The sequence below is a fragment of the Pseudophryne corroboree genome, chromosome 6 (assembly GCF_028390025.1).
Source record: "Pseudophryne corroboree isolate aPseCor3 chromosome 6, aPseCor3.hap2, whole genome shotgun sequence".
Taxonomy (NCBI): Eukaryota; Metazoa; Chordata; class Amphibia; order Anura; family Myobatrachidae; genus Pseudophryne; species Pseudophryne corroboree.
In genome coordinates this window covers 543,622,135-543,647,599 of record NC_086449.1, presented here as the reverse complement: position 1 = coordinate 543,647,599, position 25,465 = coordinate 543,622,135, and the positions used below count along the sequence as shown (strand labels likewise).

General features: G+C 47.2%; 1 protein-coding gene across 1 annotated transcript in view; it reads right to left on the bottom strand.

The window, feature by feature from the left end:
* CEP290 (centrosomal protein 290) overlaps positions 1–25,465 on the bottom strand; it is a 497,171-nt gene that overhangs the window by 230,388 nt on the left and 241,318 nt on the right. Inside the window, exons 27-29 of the mRNA XM_063927658.1 lie at positions 22,445–22,650; positions 19,580–19,731; positions 12,884–12,995 (exon numbers count right to left, since the gene is read on the bottom strand). Coding sequence (XP_063783728.1) covers positions 12,884–12,995; positions 19,580–19,731; positions 22,445–22,650 — 470 coding nt within the window. The remainder of the gene's footprint in view (positions 1–12,883; positions 12,996–19,579; positions 19,732–22,444; positions 22,651–25,465) is intronic.

The window sequence follows — 25,465 nt, the reverse complement described above, 5'->3', positions numbered from 1 at the left end:
AGAAGGACATACTTTGAGAGAAGGATATAACTCATAAGGGGGGCGTGGCTTGGCCGAGCATGGAGCAGGAAGCTAGGAGTTAGAGCTCCATCTATCCTGCCTAATATATCCTGATTCCCCCGCTCGTGGCTGCTACTGACCCGGCTCACGCGTTGTGGCTTTTAACCCTGCTCATGTTGAGGGGTCTGCGGGACTGTGTTTCTGCCCTGGGAAGCCGCTGGACGAGTCGCGGCCTACACCGCTCGGCCTCACTCCTTCCGCCCGGCGCCATCTTGGGAACTAACAGCGGAGACCGGAGCCGCGCTGGGACGGAGCTCCCTTCACTCTCACCCTCTGCTGTTCTCTGCTGGACCGGAGGTCGTTGTGTGTCCCTGTCTCCTTCCACCTTGCGCCTGGTGGACTGCATGTCCCTCTGTGGCGGTGATAATTGCCGACGGCGCGGGGGTGCATCTGCCTGCACGGACCGTCCCTCCTCACATCCCCTGCCTCTCTGCACTGCTGGTCGGAGCCTCCCAGTCTGCACTACTCTGCCTGCGGGGCTGCCTGGATACCTGCAACTACCCTGCTCTACCCACACTGCTGGGTGACGCTTCCATATCTACACTACTCTCTAAGAGGGTCCACTCAAAAGCCTGCTGGTGATTATACTGCCTGACTACTGACGTTAAAGATTTCCTTCTCCTTGCCTGGGTTTATTCACCTGCGTGAGACTCTGGAGTCCTGGGGATTTTACAGCCTGTGGTGAGCACGTATTGTTTATTCTATATCATTGAATTCACCCGTCTCCCATCATGGTACGTGGGGGCAGTGCTGCTGCTGCTACCGTTGCTGCTAAACTTGAGAAATATGCTAGAGGCTCTCAATCCTCCTCCCAACCCACCCGGGGTGCTGCTTCCCCATCCCCCTCTTCCCCCTCGGGATCACCACCTCGTGAAGACGACACGTCTCAGTCGACACATCAAATTCTCTTAGCCATATCCACGTCCGAGCACAGAGTCATGGATAAAATTGGCCAAGTACAGGTGGATATCACTTTAATCAGGCATGACATGCAAAAGATTCGTGAACGGGTGGGGGAGGCGGAGCACCGTATTTCCGACCTAGAAGATGTCACCAATCCTCTTAAAGACACAGTTTCCAACCTCACAACCCAGATGTCGGCAGTTAAGGCGAAGCTCTCCGATATTGAAGGAAGACTACGTCGTAATAACGTTCGCTTTGTGGGCCTCCCGGAGAGAGCAGAGGGCTCCTCCCCAGAATCGTTCCTCGAAACATGGCTTCTCAGCCTATTTCAACGCGATGACTTTGGTCCTCAGTTCTCTGTGGAGAGGGCCCATCGATTGCCTGCCAGGGCTCCTCCCCCGAGCGCACCTGCACGCACTTTCATAGCCCGTTTTCTACATTACAGGGACCGGGATGCGGTCCTACGGCTGGCCCGCACACAGGGTCCTTTGAAATTTGACAACCATGATATTTCTGTTTACCCAGACTTTGCCGTAGATGTCCAGAAGTCACGTACGCAGTTCCTACAGGTCAAAAGAAAGCTCCGTGACCATCAAATTCAATATGCCATGTTGTTTCCGGCACGTTTAAGGGCGGTGTATGATGGCTCCACACACTTCTTCAATACCCCTCAAGAGGCGGAGGCCTGGCTGGAGCGCAGACCCAGACCCCCTATTTAGGGACCGTTTCTCCCTCAGAGGTCGCATTGACTGCTGGGTTTTGTACTCCTCCTAACCATGTAGCGGGAATGATCTTTATTTCTAGGAGCTGAATGCTAGGATATAGCCTTTTTGTAGAGGCATTAGTTGTCTCTACTCCCTAGGGTTGTTATAGGTTCTCAGCCTTAGTTTAGTTAGGGTTTTTTTGGGATCCAGGCGTGTCTAGTTTGGGATGGATATGCAGGGAGGGGGGGTTTGGGATGTTCTGGGTCTAGTTGGTACTAGAACCTTGGCTCTCAGGAAGCCCTGGGTGGGTCTCTCCTATCATTCCACCTTCTCTGCTAACTCCAGGGTGGTTTCAGTTTTGGTGTGGAAGTCGCTTAATTTCCACTTAGTTCATAGCCAAATTGACCAATATGGCAGGTATGTATTTCTTAGGGCCTATGTTAACCGTACACTTTTACACATACTTGCTGTCTATGTCCCTCCCCCCTACAATAATGAGGTACTCAGGCAGGCAATGTCGTTTCTTGCTACTTCTCCCTCAGCTCCGGTCCTTTGCATCGGTGACTTCAATAATGTTTTGGATAAAGTCTTAGATAGATGGGCTGAACTTCCCCCTTCTCTACCCTCTGCCTCCCCGTCCCCCACTCCGTTCGCGAAGTTGGTTTCCGAACTTGGACTCCTGGATATTTGGAGGTTGAGACACCCTAAACAACTCCAATACTCCTGCCACTCGGCCAGCTTTCACTCGTTCTCGAGAATAGACTTGGCCCTCGTCTCCCCTGATCTCACTGCTAGAATACTGGATGTCCAGTACCTTCAGAGGGGAATCTCGGATCAATCACCTGTGCTGGTGGTCCTAGATTCTGCACCTGCCTGTGGGGCTAAACTCTGGAAATTGAATCCCTTCTGGTTGACCTTGCTGACTGACCACGAGGCCTTGCTTAGTGAATGGAGTGATTTTGGGGTTCATAATGCGTCCTGTTCTGATCCACTGGTTAAGCATGACGCATTTAAAGCTTCACTACGGGGCTCCTTCATACGACAAATAGCTAATGTCAAGAAATCTAGTAGGGAGGAAGAGATGCGCCTGGAGCTTGCCTGTTCCCAATCCGAGTCTGCTTACCTCACTACTAGGACCCTTGATGATCGGACAAGATGGGATTTGGCCAGGAAAGCCTGGTCTGACCACTTGCTTGATAAATCAAGGCGCAAATTACTTTTCTCCCAGCACACCCTCTATTCACAATCGGACACGGGGGGTAGTTACTTGGCCTTTCTGGCTCGGGGAGCAGGTCTGTGATACTCAGGGTGAAATGGTATATGCCACTCCTGAAATAGCCCAGGTTTTCCAGTCCTTTTATTCTTCGTTGTATGCCTCTAGGGTCACCTATACCCCCACTCAACTACAGCAATATCTTTCAGACATTGCCCTGCCACAGCTGTCCCAACAATCTGTAGATGTTTTGGATGCTAATATCACCCCAGAGGAGGTTGAGGCTGCTATTGCCTCCTTCCCTAATAAAAAGGCCCCGGGTAGCGACGGTATACCGGTTGAAGTTTATCATCAATATCGTGCATACTTTGTCCCCTATCTTTTGACTCTCTTTAATACATTGATGGAGGGCGCTCGTCTACCTCCCTCTATGTCCGAAGCTATTATTGTGGTGATCCTTAAACCAGGTAAAGACCCTACGGCCCCGGAGTCCTACCGCCCGATCTCATTGCTACCTACTGATGTCAAGATTTTGGCCAAAATTCTGGCACTTAGACTCAATAGTGTTATCACCTCGATCATTCATGATGATCAGACAGGATTTATGCCAGGCAAGTCCACCCTCCAAAATTTGAGGCAACTGTTTTGTCACCTCCAGATGGGGGACTGGCCCGAGTCGGGGGCTGTGGTGGTTTCCTTGGATGCTGCCAAGGCCTTCGACTCTGTAGAATGGGAGTATTTGTGGGAGGTCCTTAGACGGTTTGCTTTTGGCCCCAAATTCATACGATGGGTACAATTACTCTATTCCTCCCCGTGGCTCGAATATCTGTCAATGGCTATGTGACGTCCCCATTTGCTTTGTCCCGTGGTACTAGACAGGGCTGCCCACTCTCCCCTGCCCTTTTTGCCCTGGCTGTAGAGCCATTGGCATGTTTCATTAGAGCGTCCCCTGATGTTAGGGGCATCACTATTGACGGACATGAGGATGTTATTGCATTATATGCCGATGATATGCTCTTGTTCCTCAGAGACCCTGATGCTTCCCTGACCTCCCTCCTGGGTATTGTTGATACATTTGGCCTTTACTCCGGCCTGATTATCAACTGGAATAAATCTAATGTCTTTCCCATATCTGGTATTCTTCCTGACCCGTTGCCAGATGTGTCCTCCTTGGCCTGGACTCTTCGCTTTCAGTATCTTGGTGTCTGGAACACTCCTAATGTTAAGTCTTTTGTACATCACAACATTGACCAGGTCACGGTGGATCTGAAGCGACGGGTTCATATATGGAAGAAGCTTCCCCTTACTGTCACGGGTCGCATTAACCTGATCAAGATGGTGATGCAACCAAAGTATCTTTATCTATTGCAGCACTCTCCTACTTATATCCCCAAGAAAATTTTCACTAACATTGATAGTGTGCTTTCCTCCTTTGTTTGGGGCGACAAAACGCCTAGGGTTGCCCTGAGAGCTCTGGTTAGGGCTAAATCGGATGGAGGTTTGGGCTTTCCCAATCTCCGGGCCTATTATATAGCTGCTCAGCTTGCACACCTGTCTAATTGGATTCTCAGTAGGGATAGTCTCACGTTTGAGAGATTCTTTGCCGAGTGTGTGGGGTCTCATTTCTCCCCTTTCCAGTTTCTTCTTTCTGCCTCTTCTACTGCTGGTCTTCCTCCATTACTCCGTCAATCGCTACTTGTGTGGCGTCAGGCTCACTCCTATTATTTATGGCAAGGCACAGACTCTGACACGCCACTTTGGTTCAATCCAGGATATAGGGAGTTGTTGCAGCTCTCACAGGACAACATATGGATTGGGGCGGGCCTTACCACAGTCTCGCAACTGTATGATAATGGTGTTTTCAAGTCTTTCGCACAACTGAAGGAGGAGCTTGAAATATCCAATAGATCCTTTTATCGCTATTTACAGCTCCGCCATGCGGTGCAGGCACAGTTTGGGGCCTCGCCCCCGCCCATTTCTGACTCCCCGATTAAAGATATGGTTAGGAATTTGGGTGCAAGACACCAAGTTTCCATTCTATATAGTAGTCTGAATGCCTACATCTGTCCGAATATATTTGACCAACTTAAACTCAAATGGGAACAAGACATTGGCCCAATTGCAGACGACCAGTGGCTACAGGTGTTGAGCTCACTTAAATACTCTACTCAGTGTATCAAATATCAGCAGGTTTATTTCTTTGTTCTGCATAGGACGTACAGAACTCCAGTTTCTTTGTATAAAGCAGGCCTACGGCCTGATAGTACCTGCCCCAGATGTGGTGCCCTTGACTCTACTTTTTGGCACCTATTATGGCTGTGCCCCACAGTACATGCCGTTTGGGAAGCAGTTTGGGCGGACATTCTGCTCACTGAACCTACGCTGCCCCCCCTCTCTCCTACTGTATGTATGTTTGCGCTAAACTTAGAGGAATCCTACTGCCCGGCACTATACAAGTATGTTCTTTGCCTGACTACCTTAGCTAAGGTGATTATAGCGCGTAACTGGTTTGCTCTCTCTTCCCCCAATGTATACAACTGGCGAGCCCTAGTAAATGAGGTGTCAGGACATGAGAGGTGTTCACATAGGTCTAGAGGGACCCTAGCCCATTACTTTAGCAAGTGGGATAGGTGGAATACCTCCCGTCTGGCTACAGCTGGGGCACTATTCTCTGACTAATTGAGGCTTCATATTTGAATTTGCGATGTTGCCGTGACACTTATTATCTTTTTCCATGTGACATTGTGACACAGATGGTATTAATTACTGTATTTTACTTGTAATTTTTTTTTGTTTTTTTGGTTTGTTTATTGTTCTGGTTTTGTTCTGTATTTAATGTTGTTGTTTTTTTTTTATCTTGTCCCTGTGAAAAACTCTAATAAAAAACTACACAAGTTAAAAAAAAAGGATATAACTCATAAAGCGGTGAGGTAACGAACCAACACACAAACAATAAGATAGCAGAGCTAGCCAGAACAGAGGAAAGCAACGCTAACAATATAAGGATAGCAACGCTAACCAAACATGGAAAGGGGAAGCAACAGCAAACCCATACAATAACACTTACAATCAGGTAAGCAGGAAAACGAAGCACAGAGGTGGGCGCCCAGTATCCACTATGGACTTCAGGAAAAGGAATTACTGGTAGGTATTAAATTCCTATTTTCTCTAACATCCTAGTGGATACTGGGGAATAATATATTACCATGGGGACGTCCCAAAGCTCCCAGAACGGGTGGGAGAGTGCTGAGACCCCTGCAAAACCGCCTAACCAAACTGAAGGTCACCTTTGGCTAAGGTGTCAAACCTGTAGAACTTAACAAAGGTGTTCACACCGGACCAAGTTGCTGCACGGCACAACTGTAATGCCGAGCCGTACAGGAAGAACCCACCGATCTTGTGGAGTGAGCCTGAACCAAACTCGGCAGTGGCAGAGCAGCCGAAGAATAGGCTTGTTAAATAGTCAATTTGAGCCAATGAGCAATGGACAGCTTGGAGGCAGGACAACCAATTTTCGTAGCATCATAAAAGGACGAAAAGCGAGTCAGACTTCCTGTGACAAGCAGTCTTTTTGGTGTAAATCCTTAAGCTCTCACAACATCCAGGGACTTTGGAGCAACTGAAGTGCTGGATAAGACTGGAACCACGATTGGTTGATTTACATGAAAAGCGGATACCACTTTTGGCAAAAACTGTGGGCAAGTTCTGAGCTCCGCCCTATCCTCATGAAACACCAAGTATGGGCTCTTACAGGACAAGACCCCCAATTCCGACACTCGCCGAGCCAAAGCCAGCAACATAACTGTCTTCAGGTATTTTAAGTCAACTTTATGTAAAGGGTCAAACCAATTGTACTCGAGAAAGGTCAACATCACATTGAGGTCCCCCGGAGCAGTGGGAGGAACAAAGGGTGGCTCAATGTGCAACACCCCCTTAAGTAAGGTCTGTACTTTAGGAAGTACCGCCAGTTGTTTCTGGAAAAAGATAGATCGCCAGATAGAGAGACAAAATCTGAACCTTGATGGAGCCTAATCGCAGACCTTTATCCACTCCTGCTTGCAGGAACAGTAGAAACCAGCCCAGATGAAATTCCACAGGAGAACATTTTCGACCCTCACACCAAGAAACCTATTTCTTCCAAATACGGTGGTAATGTTTGGAGGTAACCACCTTACGTGCCTGAACCATAGTCGAAACCAGCTTGGATGGAAGACCCTTCCTGGTTAAAGTTTCACTCTCAACTTCTAGGCCGTCAAACGTAGCCGCTGTAAGTCTGGATAGACGAACGGTACTTATTGAAGAAGGTCCTTGAGAAGCGGCAGAGGCCAGGGTTCCTCCAACGACAGGGTCAGGAGGTCCGCATACCAGGCACATGGAGGCCAATCCGGGTCAATGAGAATTACCTGAACCCTTTCCTTTTTAAGTCTTTTTAGAACTCTTGGGATTAGAGGAATTGGAGGAAACAGGTAAACAAACTGATAATTACATGGCGTCGTCAAAGTGTCTACCGCATTCGCCTGCAGGACTCTCGTTCTGGAGCAGTAACGACGGAGCTCCTTGTTGAGATGAGAAGCCATCAGGTCTATCTGTGGACAACCCCACCAGTGAACAAGTTGTTGAAACACCTGAGGGTGGAGGCCTCATTCCCCCGGATGGCAGTCGTGCCTGCTTAGGAAGTCCGCTTCCCAGTTGTCCACTCCTGGAATGTAAACGGCTGAGATGGCCCTTGCGTTGGCTTCCGCCCAGAGGAGTATTCTTGACACTTCTCGCATTGCGGCCCTGCTTCTTGTTTCTCCCTGTCGGTTGATGTACGCTACTAGCGTTGTCCAACTGCACCTGGATGGCCCAATTCTGAAGGATGGATGAGGCCTGCAGTAGAGCATTGTAAATTGCTCTGAGTTCCAGGATGTGTATTGGAAGAGCAGATTCCTGAAAAGACGTATCCTGGAACTGCGCTCCTTGAGTCACAGCCCCTCAACCCCGGAGGCTTGCATCTGTTGTCAACAGAGTCCATGACGGTGTTGAAACTCCGACCCTCCACCAGATGGGAGACTTGTAGCCACCATAGCAGGGATATCCGTGCTTTCGGTGGCAGGGTTATATGCTGATGCATGTGCAGGTGAGATCCCGACTATTCGTCCAACAAATCCAGTTGAAACGGTCACGCATAGAATCTGCCGTACTGTATCGCCTCGTAGGAGGCCACCATTTTGCCCAGCAAGCGGATATAAAGATGAATCGAGACCATGTGAGGTTTCAGCACCGACTGAACCATAGACTGAATTGTCAAGGCCTTGTCCATGGGAAGGTAGACCTTCTGAGACACCATATCCACAATCATACCCAAGAACTGAATTTTCTGAGACGGTTCCAAGTGAGATTTCTGGAAATTGAGTATTCATCTGCGATCCGTAAGCAAACGAGTAGTCAAGACGATACTGTGCAGTAGCTGTTCCCTGGTCCAGAATCGTGAACCTGAGGAACGCTTGGTGAGGGAGCCAAATTGGGATATGTAGATATGCATCCTTTAAATCCAGGGACACCAGAAACTCCCCCCTCCTCCAGATTCGCTATCACTGCTCTTAATGATTCCATCTTAAATTTGAACACCCGAAGATACGGGTTTGGAGATTTGAGGTTCAAGATCGGTCGTACAGAGCAGTCTGGCTTCGGAACAACAAAGAGACTTGAGTAAAACCCCTTTGTGTGCAGCCGAGGTGGCACTGGAACAGTAACTCCTGTAGAAAGCAGTTTTTGCACTGCCTGCTGTAAGGAAAGCCTTGCTTCCTGTGAAGCTGGGAAGCCTGACCTGTAGAATCTGAGAGGAGGGAGTTCCTGGAATTCAAGCCAGTATCCTTGGGACACGAGGTCCCTCACCCAAGGATCCTGGCAGGACTCTGCCCATATGTGGGCGAAGTGTTAAAGACGAGCACCTACCTGAAAGTCACCTTGATGCTGGGGCCAACAGTCATGCGGAGGGCTTCGTGGAAGAGGATCCTGAGGTCTGGGCCGCTGGTCCAGCAGCTGCTGGTTTACGGGACTTACCACGAGATCCTCTAGCAGCACTGGAGGCACCTCTGGCCCTGCCTCTGAATCTGGCCACCCAAATGTACTGCAGGGAGGGTCCAGGATAGGGACGCCTGGCAGGTGCTGGGGCAGACAGCAGATATGTACCTGCAGTTGCCTGAGATATCCACTTGTCCAGTTCTTCCCTAAACAAGGCATCACCTGTAAAATTGTTTTACCTGTTCCTAGGGCTGTTTTCCTTAAAGGCCCAGCTGATTGCAAAATTTAAACCACTCTTGAATCAATTTATACTGCAGCAGGTGTAGCCCAACGCCCTACCATAGTATGCGGCTGGATTTCTAAAACCATGGAAAAATGGTCTGATGATATTCTGCAAGTGATGCTTACACTACCTCAAGAGAGATAGTTAGATTACTACAACACATCCAAGATGCTGCAACCTTTATGAGTGAGGCTATTGAGGAACGTAGTATCATTAATGTTCGTACCACTGCTATGGCAGTATCGGCTCATAGAGCCCCGTGGCTATGTCAATGGTCAGCAGATGCGGATTCTAAAAAAGGGGGTTGAAAACCTTCCTTTTACGTGACAGCCTGTACACAGACGTATCCACTGCCGATGGGGATTCCCAGACTTTCCTATCCTCTGTAGGGAAACGGAAAGATTTAACACCCGTTTAGGGGTAATACATTTTTTGTCAGGATTTATCCATGCTGCCTTAGTAGAGGAATCTAATTCTTTAGAAACCATGAAGGTTGCAGAGGACTTTGGTTTCACATTAAAATATAATTCCTCTGCCTGTTCTTCCTCCTTATTAGGTATATTGAGCACCTCTCTAATGGCATAAATGAGTGCCTCAACACCTGGGGACAGGGAATTATCCTTGTCCACCTCAGCCTCTCCTTCATCAAACTCTGGTAGTTCAAAATCAGAGTCAGAATGTAACAAGTGAGGGAGAGTGTGTTTGTGAGAGACCAACAGGGGGTCCTGAGGAGCCTGTCTGCGGTCTGCAGCAGCAACCATAAACGTGTCCATTGTTTATTTCAGGGCTGGTCTTTCTTGCTTAGCAGTAGCGAACTCTGAATTAATACTGGACACATTAGTTTTAAGGTTCCTGCACATTACTACCTTTTGAAGGAATTGAGCATTGGGTACACATGAAGGACCCCTGTGAGGACGGTGTAAACCTAGCCTGGCATAAAGTACACACAGACTTATTAGCAGAAACGAGGAAAAAGAGAGCGCAAATAGACTTGAATTATTCCATATTTATTATATCTAAAATTGCACATAGACCAAAATTTAATTTAAATTATACCAATTAACAAATGGATTTAAAACAACTTAACACTTTAAAAATATATTTCATTGCATAGGATCCCTAACACTCAAATATCCTTATGGTTCCACTCAAGCAGTACCCTACTGATTACCAGATAATTTTCACAGGTGTCCTTTAGTGAAATTCCCTCTGAAGAAACGACCAGCTTATAACGGTCGAGAAACGCGTCAGGGTGTTTTTAGGATCCAAACACTCTTTACAAATTTGGTTGCCACCGATTTCAGCATCATTCACCATATTGGACAGTCCGATCCTGGGTCTGGAGCCACTTGCATTGGTTCCTTTGCAAAGCAGGGACCGTGGCTGCCGATCACGTGCCTGGAGCCAGCGGTCCAGTCGGGCACTGAGAGGTGAACACAGGCGCCGCAGCTGCAATCACCTTGGACACGCCAGGCGGTGCGCGCAATCCCGGCGCCGTGGATCTAAACTCTCAGGGAAGCGGTAAGCCTAACCGCTCTGAACACAATAAGTGATTAAGGTAGAGAGCGGCAGACGGAGACGCTCTAGAGAGGCTGCAATACGAGATAAAGCTTGCTTTACTAATTGACTTTTAGCTACCTGAAGTATCAGTATATTTGTTACATTAACTGTTTCAATTTTTTCTTAAAAGAAACAACAACCATGATTACGGTATAAATACATATATTATCACACAGGACGTGACTGGTGGATACAAATAAGGGTCTTTTACCATTCTTGGACTCTTTCTACACTGATTTCACTAAAGGACACCTGTGAAAATTATCTGGTAATCAGTAGGGTACTGCTTGAGTGGAACCATAAGGATATTTGAGTGTTAGGGATCCTATGCAATGAAATATATTTTTAAAGTGTTAAGTTGTTTTAAATCCATTTGTTAATTGGTATAATTTAAATTAAATTTTGGTCTATGTGCAATTTTAGATATAATAAATATGGAATAATTCAAGTCTATTTGTGCTCTCTTTTTCCTCTTTTTTGCTTGTTCACTTTATATAGGGACGCTAATACCCTATTCTGAGAGCAGCAAATAGCATCTCAACACAGGTTCTATCACAGGGCGCCTTTCTTTTTAGTGGATTATTAGCAGAAATGCTGAGCAGAAAAAACAAACAGTATGATAACAAAGTGTAGTATTAGTGAGCTATGCACACTTATCCCAGACTACCTTGAATGGAGTGACACAGAGAGGAATGGAACCAGCACACTACAACACAGACCGAGCAGCACCCCGCTGGGTGTCTTCTATGCGGAATTTTTCCCACAGCGGTATAAACACTGATTTTGCGTTCTCCCCCTCACTATAGCCCCCCTGGTACCAGTTACAATGGTGATACAGTGGGTCCTGTGGAGGAGCAGTTTCCGCATGCAGCCTATTAGCAGCAGCAGGAAATGGTGCCGTTTAGACTCTGGTCCCGCTCTTCGGGAAACCCTGTCCCCATAACGGCGCGCGGTCCCTGTATTTTCTTTATACTGGCTTACTCCATTGAAAGGGTAAAACAAAAGCCCACAGCCCCCATTTACCATGTTGCCAGTCTAGGTTCCCATTGGGCACTGCGGCCCGTAGCCAGGTAATCATGCTGCCATGTCTTCGGCATCTGTTACGGGGTGGTGGCATGCTGCCGGCGTGGGCTCACCCTCTGGGAGTGTGAGAAACATCACCTCAGGAGCTCAAGTGTCCTGTCAGCTGGGATTACAAACCATTAACTCTTAGAAAGTTGGTTCGGTCCCCTTAAGTCCCACAACGCAGGCAAACTGGTTGCCAAACAGTTGAAAATAACAAACTAACAGAAATTTCTGAAGAAAACTCCCTGGAGAGCAATAGAATGCACCCGGCTCCTTGGGCACATTTTCTAAACTGAGTCTGCTAGGAGGGGCATAGAGGGGAGGAGCCAGCACACACTACTAATATCTTAAAGTGCCAGGCTCCGGTGGACCCGATCTATACCCCAAGGTAATATACTATTCCCCAGTATCCACTAGGACGTTAGAGAAAGAGATTTTAAAACCTGCAGTACCTAGATAAATAATCCAGTGAAACAGATCAAGTTCCCAGTTACACTGAGCTTAGATAAAAAGTATACAATGACTACGCTAATGCAAAATGGATGAGCATATATAAAAAGGCACTTCTTTGATAATTACAATGTTTAGCTATTAGTATGAGTACATTTCTTCTGCTGCAATTAAGTGTTTTGTGTACTGTTTCAATGTAGCCATATCAGAAAGGTGTATTTTACCCCTTTCAGATATCAGTCCGGGAAATTACCAGGTCTAGCAAGCCAGTGTTTCCTTTCACACATACAGAAATCCCAGGTTGATGCTGGTTCACATTCAAAAACCTAGAAATTTGATGAATGTGTGAAACATCAATAGTCATAATACATTTAAACATCAATAGTCACTGGTTTTGTTCTGATTTTTTTTTTAAAATGGTGTGTGTAATGTTGCAAAATGAAAAGGTTAAGTGAATGTTGTATTCACTGTTTTCATTCTCTGTAAATTCTGCCAACACCAATTTTGTTTCTACAGGAATCTACCATTATAAAACATCTGTTATAGTAAGGCAACATGAACCACATATTGTGTTGGAAATTTATCAACACACATCACATTCATGATGTGTGTCCAATTTAGTTGTAGAGCAAAATATACCTGGAAATCCAGCACTTGGTTCCGGAGGGACTCTACCTCCTTCTCTCGTGACTGCTGACGGTAAACTAACGTTGAAACTTGTGCTTTAGCTATATCAGAAAGGCTATGCAACCTAATGGAAGATAAATACATGGATATTTAAGGCAGAGAATTGTAATATCAGGCTACAGCTAATATACTATTACAGTGGTTCCCAAACTTTTTTAAATCACGGAGCCCTAGAGTATTAGCATGTTTTTCACAACAACCCTAGGCCATAGGTTTCTTGTTAAGAAATTCAGTAAATTGTGCTTACCGGTCATCCTTAAGGCCCATATTCACGGGCAGATCTAGGGAGAGATGTGTGCTGAGCGAACCGCTCAGCACACATCTCTCCCCCCACTCAGCACAGCGCGATGTGTGCTGTGTGCGCGGGGAAAGCCGCTCATTTCACCCAGCGGGTGAAATGAGTGACCTGCTAGATTGAGCCTGCATGCAGGCCAATCTAGCATCAGCGATAGCGATGTCCAAGGCTGCGAATCGCTATCGCTGTGGGGGGTACACACGGAGCGATCATGCTTAAAATCTAAGCAATCTAGTCAGATTGCTTAGATTATCGCTACGTGAGTACCCCCCTTAAGGGTCAGTTATGTGGTGCTGGTCAGGGTTGTATTTCTGCTTGAAACATGTTTTATGGTTAGCAGCTATTAGCACTGACTTTGACTATCACATTGCCCATAATTTGATTTGGTCCTGGACCACCAACCCTTGTCGCCTGTGTCCCAGTTTGCGAACCACTGCTGTTTAAATACTGAAAATTGACAATGTTTAAAAATGTTCAACTTTGCAAAACTGCATTTCACTGGCAACTGCATAATTCTAGAGACATACTGAGAAAAGATTACACGTGTCTTAGTTTTGGCTTCACAAAACTTCATGGCATGAGAAAAAGCGGTCCAGAACGCTACAAATTGAACAAGTAGGGCTGCTTTGCAGAGAAAAAAAAATAGGATTTTAATTAGCTACCGGCAAATCCTTTTCTCGTAGTCCGTAGGGGATACTGGGAAGCCATTTAGTACCATGAGGTATAGACGGGGCCACTAGGAGTCATGGGCACTAGAAATTGATAGTGTGCGCTGGCTCCTCCCTCTATGCCCCTCCTACCAGACTCAGTCTAGGAAACTGTGCCCGAGGAGACGGACATACTTTGAGAGAAGGATATAAAAGGATACTGGTGAGATTCCGAACCAGCACACACAGAACAAGAGGAAAGCATGCTAACAAACTTGAAACCAGGAACAGCAACAGCTGAACCAAACCACATTACTTAACCAAGTAACAGTATAGGAAGTACGAAGCACCGGGCGGGCGCCCAGTATCCCCTATGGACTACAAGAAAAGGATTTACCGATAGGTAATTAAAACCTTATTTTCTCTTACGTCCTAGGGGATACTGGGAAGCCATCTAGTACCATGGGGAAGTATCAAAGCTTTCAAACTAGGTGGGAGAGTGCGGAGGTTCCTGCAGAACAGATTGACCAAACTGAAGGTCCTCAGAGGCCAAGGTATCGAACTTGTAAAACTTTGCAAACGTGTTCGAACCTGACCAAGTAGCTGCTCGGTAAAGCTATAAAGCTGAGACACCCCGGGCAGCCGCTCAAGAAGACACCGACCTAGTAGAGTGGGCCTGTACAGATTTTGGAAACGGCAAGCCTGCCGTAGAATAAGCATGCTGGATAGTGAGCTAAATCCAGCATACAATTAACTGGTTCGAAGCAGGACACCCAATCTTATTGGGATCATAAAGAACAAATAGCGAGTCTCACAACATCCAAAGACTTTGAAGAAGCAGAGGTGTTGGTAAAAACTGGAACCAGAATAGGTTAGGAAGAAATTGCTGATGAGTCCTGAGTTCAGCTCTGTCCTCACGGAAAATTAAGTAGGGGCTTTTGTGAGACAATGGCCCCAGCTCCGACACACGTCTTGCTGAAGCCATGGCCAACAGTGTAAGGTACTTCACGTCTACCTCCTGTAATGGTTCAAACCAGTCCGATTGAAGGAACTGCAACACCATATTGAGATCCCAAGGTGCTGTGGGATGCACAAAGGGAGGTTGGATGTGCAGAACACCTCTCAAGAACGTATGGACCTCAGGGAAAGAAGCCAATTGTTTCTGAAAGAAAATGGACAAGGCCGAAATCAGGACTTTTATGGAGCCTTGATGTAGGCCCACATCCACACCCGACTACAAAAAAAGCAGGAAACGTCCCAGATGAAATTCCACCGCAGAATATTGTCTGCTCTCACACCAAGAGATGAATTTCTTCCAAATATGGTGGTAATGTTTAGATGTTACCCCTTTCCTGGCTTGTATCATAGTCGGGAAGACCTGGTCAGGGATCCCTCTCCTGGCTAGAATCAGATGTTCAACTTCCATGCCATTAAACGTAGCCGCGGTAAGTCTTGATATACGAATGGGCCCTGTTGCAGAAGATCCTCGTGAAGAGGTAGAGGCCACGGATCTTCGAGGAGCATCTCCAGAAGGTCCGCGTACCAGGTCCCTCTTGGCCAGTCCGGAACAATGAGTAGTGCTTGAGCCTTTTCCCTTTTTATTATTTTTAGAATTCTTGGGATCAGAGGAAGTGGAGGAAACACAAACACCATCTGATAGACCCATGGAGTCGTCAGAGCTCCACTGCCTGTGGGTCTCTCGACCTGGAACAACACCGCTTGAGCTTCTTGTTGAGATGAGAGGCCATCATGTCGATTTGTGGATATCCCCACCGACGTGTCAACCACCTGAACACCTTGAAGGGTGAAGGCCCCACTCTCCCGGGTGCAGGTCGCGTCTGCTGAGGAAGTCTGCTTCCCAGTTGTCTACTACCGGAATGAAGACTGCAGACAATGCCATGGCGTGTTTTTTCGCCCAGAGGATAATTCTTGACACCTCTGATATTGCTGCTCTGCTTTTCGTTCCGCCCTGTCGGTTTATGTACGTCACTGTTGTTACATTGTCTGACTGAACCTGAATGGCCGGATCTTGAAGAAGAGATTAAGCCTGCAGAAGGGCGTTGTATATAGACCTGATTTCCAGGATGCTGATTGGAAGGATGACTTCCTGACTTGACCATCTTCCCTGAAACTGCACCCCCTCGGTGACTGCTCCCCAACCTCTGAGGCTTGCGTCTGTGGTTAGCAAAATCCAATTCTGAATACCGAACCTTCGACCCTCGATTAGGTGAGAAGTCTGAAGCCAAATCCTGGCTTTTGGCGACAGATGGACTCTCTGGTGCATGTGAAGATGCGATCCGGACCATTTGTCCAAGGGATCGAGCTGGAAGGGTCTTTCATGAAACATTTCTTTCCTACTGAAGTGCCTCGTAAGAGGCCACCATTTTCCCCAGAAGGCGAATGCACAGATGCACCGATATCAGAGTTGGCTTCAGGACAGCCCAAACCATTGACTGGATTACCAATGCCTTTTCCAAAGGTAGGAACTCCTTCTGAGACTCTGCGTTCAGTATCATTCCCAGGAAAGGAAGCCTCCGTGTTGGCTCTAGGTGATATTTTGGAAGGTTCAGATTCCACCCGTGATCCAGAAGTAGTCTGGTTAAGAGGGCAATGCTGTCCAAAAACCGCTCCCTGGACGGCGCTTTTATCAGAAGATCATCCAGGTACGGAATTATGTTCACTCCATTTTGCGGAGTAGAAACATCATCTCTGCCATCACCTCGGTGCCGTGAAGAGACCAAATGGCAGGGTCTGGAACTGGTACTGACAGTCCTGCAGTGCAAACCGTAGATAAGTCTGATGAGGCAGCCAGATCAGAATGTGAAGGTATGCATCCTTGATGTCCTGAGACACTATGAATTCCACCTCCTCCTGACCAGAAATCACCACTTTCTGAGACGCCATCTTGAATTTGAACACTCTTAAGTACGGGTTCAATGACTTGAGGTTCAGAATTGGTCTTACCGAACCGTCCCGTTTCGGTACTACAAACAAGTTAGAATAGTACCCATTGTTTCGCAGTTGAGGTGGAACTGGAACAATGACCTGAGCCTGTACCAGTTTTTGAATGGCGTCCTGTAAGGTTATACTTGCCTCCTGTGAAACTGGTGAGCCTGATTTGAAGAATCTGTGAGGTGGAAGCTCCTGGAACTCCAATCTGTAGCCCTGGGATACAAGATCTATGACCCAGGGATCCTGGCACGATCCCATCCAGACGTGACTGAAGAATTTTAACTAGTCTCCCACCTGACACTCTTCCAGGCGTCGCTGTCCACAGTCATGCAGAAGGTTTTGAGGAAACAGTTCCGGAGCTCTGTTCCTGTTAAACAGTAGATGCTGGTTTGCGTGGTTTACCTCTAAGGCCTCGGACGGCAGTAGAAGATCCTCTTACCTTGCCCCTAAATTTGGCACTCCGAAAGGACTGCAAATTGGTTCCTGAGTAAGCCTTCCTAGTTGGGGGACCTGCAGAAGGAAGATATGTAGACTTAAAAAAACGCAGCTTTGGAGATACATTTGTCAAGTTCATCTCCAAATAAGGCCTCCCCTGTGAAAGGTAGGCCCTCCACAGCTTTCCTGGAGTCCACATCCACAGTCCACTGGTATAGCCATAAAGTTCGCAGAGTCCTGTATATGTTGTAGGAACAAGACAACCTCCTCTTGCGGTAAGGTGTTTAACCCCTCAGATTACCCGACCATTTAGCAATGGTGTTTGTAATCCACCCACATGCTATAGTGGGTCTTTGGCCCACCCCAGCAGCTGTATACAAAGATTTGAGCGTATTCTCAATTTTGTGGTCAGCAGCATCCTTTAGGGAGGCAGCACCTGGGACTGGCAATACAATTTTTCGTGAGAGCCTGGATACCGATGCATCCACTATTGGTGGATTTTCCCATTTATTCCTATCGTCAGAAAGGAAAGGGAAAGATGATAACAACTGTTTAGGGATTTGACATTTTTTTCAGGATTAACCCACGGTTTTTCAAACAGGGTACTTAGTTCCTTTGACACACGAAAAGTGGCTGAGGATTTCTTTTTTATATTCAAATAAGATTCCTCACTTTCCTCTGTCACTTTATCAGGGAGATGCAGAACCTCACTGATAGCCTCTATGAGAGCCTCTATTCCCTGTGACAGAGTACCACCCCCCACCTCTGAGTCCACCTCACCCTCCTCCATGTCTGACCCCTCATCATCAGAGTCACACAACAGGATATGGGCCAAAGTACTTTTTTGTGGCCGGATAGCGAGGGACTGAGACGCTGGCTTGGGGACAGAGTCCTTTTTCATTAACTCATCCATCGACTGCCTTAAGTATCATTTCAAGATAATTTAGCAGAAATGGAGGAAATCATTCCCCTAATGGAGTCCAGCCATGTTGATTCTGCCCTGCTAGCCTGGGAAGGGACACTACACTGAGTACACACTAGTGAACCTCCTGGGGAACAGGAACACTGTGCCTTACATTAAACACACTCTTTTTCTGACATACTGTATATGGACAGCCCACACACTCAAGAAAAAGGTTAAACGAACAATTAATCCTCAAAGAGCCCTATCAGGGAGACACAGAGAGAGTCTGGAGCCAGCACAAGGCGCTCTTATTGCTAATGCCAAGCTTAGACGGGTCGCAGACTAAGTACCTTGATTAGGGATTTAGTACACTAATAACCGCTCACCCCCCTGCTATGACCCCCTGGTACCACTGAGGTAATCTGGAGTCTCTCTGGAGGAGTTGCGCGTCCCTGTCAGTCAGCGTCTGTGTCAGCTGCAGAGGGGAAATGGCGCTGGTGAGCTGCTGGATCCGCTCATAGTGAAGCCCGCGCTTCAATGGCGCACGGTCTTCCCGCTCTTTTTTATACTGGCTGTATGTGTCTGAGTGCATAAAATGGAGACTTACTCCTTTTATGGCTTTGTTGAAAGTCTTGGTACTGTGTCCGCTGTGCAGCATCTGTGTCTGTACACAGGCGGGAGACGCAGTCTGCCCCGGTTAGAAGCCGTGCGTCTCAGTACCCTTATGCTACCAAGATAGCCGGCGACCCAATAACCGGGACGCCGGCTTAGTACTCACCACTGTTCTATATTCTGGCTCTGTTAGGGGTGGCGGTGTGCTGCGGGAATGAACGCTCGCCGTGTTGGGGCTTGTGAATAGTTCCCTCAGGAGCCAGTGTCCTGTCAGCGGGGAACAGGATCATTAACCCTTTGGGAGTTTGGGCCATGTTCCCCCAAGTCCCTCAAAGCAGGCAGGCTGGTGCCATCCAGCCATGCTTGAAAATAAGAAATTTAGAAATCAAATGCAGAAAACTCTTCAGGAGCTTCCATTAGACGTGACTGGCTGCTCCGGGCACATTTTCTAAACTGAGTCTGGTAGGAGGGGCACAGAGGGAGGAGCCAGCACACACTATCAATTTCTTAAAGTGCCCATGGCTCCTAGTGGACCCATCTATACTCCATGGGACTAAATGGCTTTCCAGTATCCCCTAGGACGTAAGAGAACTAATACAGAAGTCAACAAACAATGCATGTCAAGTGTCCATAGAATAAAAAAAAATATTTATCCAAAACGCAACTAAATAATATAGGGGAAAAAATAGATTTTCAGTGAATATAACACATAAAAATGCAACAAACCCTATGTCAGCAGTTAAAATGGACACATTGGATGCACACACTGGCATTTTTCGGCCTCCTGGGCACTTAGCACTTACTTTGAGATCTCAACCTTCAGTTCCGCTTCACTTTTCTCCAACTCCATAATTCTTCTTCGGTCTGCATCAGAGATTACTTTACTTATGCTGTTTGAAAGCTCATCCCTTAATGCTTGTTCTACTTTCTGTGCCTCAATGTTGATTCTGGTAAGCTGAGACAAAATAACAGCAACTAGTACAAACAATAAACAGAAACACTTCACAGCAAATACTTTGCACTAATGTATATTGCAAAATGGATGAGTGTAACTTCAAGAGCAGTAAACAGCAAAGCAGTGCTATAGATAATGTGCAAAAGGAAATACCAAATAAATGCTTTTCTCCTCATCTATATTCCCCAGTAAATAAGGCGATTTCAAACACATCAATACACACTTCTGTTGTGTTAGAATTGAAACAATGGAATGTCTAAAGTAGGATAACAAGAGCCTGGTAAAGAGTTCTGGGTGCCTAAGGGGGGTACTCACGGAGCGATCACTGCTTAAAATCTAAGCAATCTGACTAGACTGTTTAGATTTTAAGCAGCGATCACTCCGTGTGTACCCCCCACAGCGATAGCGATGCACAGCCCCGCACATCGATATCGCTGGTGCTAGATTGGCTTGCATGCAGGCCAATCTAGCAGGTTGCTCACTTCACCCGCTGGGTGAAATGAGCGACCTCCCCGTCTCCCCCCGCTAGCTCAGCACACATCTCGCTGTGCTGAGCGGGATGAGAGATGTGTGCTGAGCGAACCGCTCAGCACACATCTCTCCCCAAATCGGCCCGTGAATACGGGCCTTTAGGCTAATACACGTGTAACTGTCCCCCAGTATACTGCTAAACACAGTGTGTGTATGTGCTCAGGAAATTGGCAATCATAACGCACATAGGCCCTCACTCTGAGTTGTTCGCTCGCTAGCTGCTTTTAGCAGAATTGCGAACGCTAGGCCGCCGCCCTCTGGGAGTGTATCTTAGCTTAGCAGAATAGCGAACGAAAGAGTAGCAGAACTGCTACTAAATATTTTCTTGCAGTTTCTGAGTAGCTCCAGACCTACTCCTAGATTGCGATCAGCTCAGTCCGTTTAGTTCCTGGTTTTACGTCACAAACACGCCCTGCGTTCGGCCAGCCACTCCCCCGTTTCTCTAGACACTCCCGTGTTTTTACCTGACACGCCTGCGTTTTTTAGCACACTCTCGGAAAACGCTCAGTTACCACCCAGAAACGCCCCTTTCCTGTCAATCACTCACCGATCAGCAGTGCGACTGAAAAGCGCCGCACAAACAACAGCAAAACTGCTACGTTTTTAATTAAATAACTAAGCGCATGCACCCTGCGTACCATGCAACAAATCGCAGCATAGCGAAAATCGGCAATGAGCGAACAACTCGGAATGACCACCATAAGCAGAGAACAATGTTTATACAACTGACATTTTTGATCTTGGGAGTCTAATGATCTAATGATGTTTGTGGAGTTAAGACTTTGTTGATCATCCAAATATCCGCGGTTAATGACCGCGGGTAACACTATCGCCGGGGGCTAGCCAATAAGCCACGAGACAGTACGTTCCTCTCACGGCACTTATCCTCTCACGGCACTTATGCTTCGGGTGGTCTGCCGGAGCCGCGATAACACATGGGATTGGGAGCTTATACCGGATCTCATGTGTTCTCACATGATCGCAGGTCTGTTCAGTGTGTATGCACTGGCTATATCCCCTAATTAGGGGTATATTCAATAAGAGTTGGAAACCGCCGTCTTGTCGTCTTACAAGCAAATTTTTTCAGACAAGTCGGGAAACCCGACTTGTCGGAATGCTGTCGGAAAGCAGGTGGATCGGTGGAATACCAGCCTGCTGCTGTCGGAAACGGGGCTAAATCCGACAGGGAGCGGTGCAGTGGGCTACTGGGATCAGGGATGAGAGGTACCTTGACGGCCGTTCCCCGGCCAGGAACCTCTCTCCCTGCAGTGTCTCCCCCGCCGCTGCAGACATCACCGCCGCTGCAAGCTCCGGCTGCCGATCTCAGCTCCCCCGCCGACCGCCACACTGTTCCCCCCACCGCTACGGTCAGCGCACCCAGCAGCCACTGGCAGCAGCGGCAGGACAAGACACAGGGAACAGCCAAATCAGTCGAATTTGGCCACTGTTTGAATAGGGGTTGTCGGGTCCATTCCGACAACTGCATGTCGGAATGGACCCGACTCTTATTGAATATACCGCTTAGCATTCAGTGATATAGCACTGATTGCCTTCTAAATGAGGTCGCTCAGTGTGTACCTGGATTAAGAAAAAATGTTCTTTAATTAAGTGCGGCTACTGCCAACATGTAAAAAAACGTGGTCTTCATTGTATTTCCTAGCTGCCAACTGTGTGGCACCACTAAAAGTCCTGGTGCCACAGGCTGCAGCCTTATTAAGCCTAATGGGTGATCAGGCACTGAGAATAACATACTTCATCAATTAATATTCGCTGCCAAAATCTGTGTAATACCAGTAGTTCCCACAAAGACCCTCTTATTTTTTACTTGACCTCATGTAAGAAAGGGACTTGGTAATCCAAAATTCGACCGACATTTTTTCCAATTTCACCCATGTAAACAAATACAGTAGTATGACATGACTATAATTATGAAATAAATATCACAGAGGACCGACCCTACTTTGGAATGCAAGCAGGAGCTCGACATTTATTACACTATAATCATGTGTGTGTATTATTAATATGTTTTTCAGTTGGAAATAAACCTGAGCATTGTCCAGTCAAACAATTGTGCAGCACAAACAGTTCTAACGTGTGTGCCGACCTTCTTTTCATCACTTCAAGACAACAAGTGTGCAACTTCAAAATATAAATAAAAAGCAATAAAAGACTTTTTACTTACCTCAGCAAACTTGGACTCAAGTTCAAAGTTTCGTTCCTCTACTTGTATTAACGTGGTTCGCAAATGTTCATACATTTTTTGGGAATGCTCGGCTCTTTGCCTCTCATTTAGCTCTTTTATTTCCAGCATGGTAATTTTTTTAGAAATTGAAACAATTTCATTATTTGTTATTGCTTTGGTGGCTTTGTCCATTGCAGTATTACCTCCTAGAAGTATTGAAAATAGGATTTTAATTACCTACCAGTAAATCCTTTTCTCGTAGTCCATAAGGGAGATTGGGAAGACTTAGTATGATAGGGTATAGACGGGGTCCAAATGAGCCAGTGCACTTTAAATTTCTTCACTGGGTGTGCTGGCTCCTCCCCTCTATGCCCCCTCCCACAGGCAGTTATAGGTAAAACAGTGCCCGAAGGAGAAAGGACATATATGAGAGAAGGAACATAATAACAATGAGTGGTGAGATTTACACACCAGCACACCACTAACAAGCAATAACCAGCAACAGCTGGTAACAGCAGCAACAGTTGAACAGGTAAACACATAAAAAAGAGAATCTGCACACTGAGGCGGGCGCCCAATATCCCTTATGGACTACGAGAAAAGGATTTACTGGGAGGTAATTAAAATCCTATTTTCTCTAGCATCCATAAGAGATACTGGAGAGACTTCGTACGATGGGGACGTCCCAAAGCTTCCAGAACGTGCGGAGACTTCTGCAGCACCACCTGCCCAAACTGGATATCCTCTTTGGCCAGGGTATCAAACTTGTAGAACTTCACAAAAATGGAGAGAGCTGAAATCTGGACCTTAACGGAACCCAGATGTAAGCCCTTATCCACACCAGCCTGCAGGAAACTGAAGAAATGTCCCAAGTGGAACAATGCAGGTGGATACGTGCATTCCTCGCACCAGGAGACATGTCTTCTCCAGGTATGATGATAGTGTTTTGACGTCACAGGTTTCCTGGCCTGAACCATGGTAGCAATAACGTTCTTGGAAAGGCCCTTGTGAGCTAGGATGTTTCGCTCAACCTCCATGCCGTCAAACGAAGTTGCCGTAAGTGCAGGTAGATGAACGGTCCTTGTTGAAGAAGATCTCTATTTTGTGGTAGAGGCCAAGGGTCTTCGACAGACCTGTCCAGAAGATCCGCGTACCACGCCCTCCGAGGCCAATCCGGGGCAATCAGAATTGATTTCTGATTCGCTTGAGCACTCTTGGGAGCAACGGAATCCGAGGAAACAGGTAGACCAGCCGGTAAGGCCAAGGCGACGTCAGTGCATCTACTGCCCTCACCTGAGGGTCCCTGGTTCGAGAGCAATACCAGTGAAGCTTCATGTTGAGTCGAGAAGTTATCATGTCTATTTCTGGGCAGCCCCACTGTTCGATGATCTGCTGAAACACCTGATGGTGGAGCCCCCACTCCCCCGGGTGGAGATCATGACGACTCTCAGTTGTCCACTCCCGGAATGAAGATTGCGGACATTGCTCTTGCATTTCTTTCTGCCCGGAAAAGTATATTTGACACCTTTCGCATGCAGGCTCTGCTTTTTGTCCCTCCTTGCCGATTGATGTACGCCACTGCTGTAGAGTGGTCCAACTGTACTTGGAACGCAGGATCCTTGAGCAGAGGAGAGGCCTGAAGCAGAGCATTGTAGATCGCCCCGAAGTTCCAGAATGTTGATCAGGAGGAGGGCTTTGTGGGCTGAACACCTGCCCTGGAACTGCGCCCCTTCGGCGACAGCTCCTCATCCTCTCAGATTTGCATCCATTGTGAGGAGGATCCAATCCTGAATCCCAAAACTCCGGCCTTCCAGGAGATTCGAGGACTGCATCCACCACAGGAGGGAAATCCTGGCCTGAGGTGACAGCTGTCTCATCCGGTGCATCTGTAGATGTGATCCGGACCACTTGCTCAGGAGATCCAATTGAAATGTTCTGGCATGGAACCTCCCATACTGGATCGCCTTGTATGAGGAGACCATCTTCCCCAACAATCTTATGCAGAGATGGATGGATGGATACTCGACCAGGTCGGAGCACCATGCAGACCATCTCCTGAAGTGTTTTCGTTTAGTCCTCCGGGAGGAACACCTTCTGGACCACAGTATCTAGTAACATCCCCAGGAATAGGAGCTGCTGAGTTGGCTCCAGGTGGGACTTATGTAAATTGAGAATCCACCCATGGTGTGATAGAAGTTGGACAGTGCGGTCGATATGGAGCAATAAAAGCTCCACAGATCTTGCTTTTATTAGAAGATCGTCCAGGTAAGGGACAAGATTGACCCCCTGGACCTGGAACATCATCTCCGCCATTACGTTTGTGAATACCCTCGGAGCTGTGGACAGGCCGAAGGGCAGTGCCTGAAACTGGTAGTGGTCGTCCAGCAGGGCAAACCTCAGATAAGCCTGATGAGGTGGGCAAATAGGAATATGAAGGTAGGCGTCCTTGATATCCAAGGAAACCATGAATTCTTGTTCTTCCAGGCCCGCAATCACTGCACGCAAGGATTCTATTTTGAATTTGAAAACCTTTAGGTAAGGGTTCAAGGACATTAGATTCAAAATAGGCCTTACCGAACCGTCCGGCTTTGGAACCACAAAAAGGTTGGAGCAATAACCCTTGCCACGTTGTGGTATTGGTACTGGTACAATGACGTGGGACTGGACCAACTTTTGGATGGCCTGTTGCAACGTAACTTGCGTATCCTCCAAAGTTGGTATGCTTGATTTGAGAATGTGTTGGGGAGGAGCAACATCGAACTCCAGCTTGTAGCCCTGAGAAATGAGGTCCCTGACCCAGATATCTTGGCAGGAAACCTCCCAGATGTGGCTGAAGTGACGTAGTCAAGCTCCCACCTCAAGATCCCCTCGGGGTGGGTGGGCACCGTCATGCTGAGGACTTAAGTGAAGCAGGACTGGTGCTCTGTTCCTGAGAACCGGTGTTTGCAGGTCTTTTTGTCTTACCTCTGGTGCATTGGAGACACCCCTGGTCCTAGATCGAAATCTGTTAGACCGAAAAGG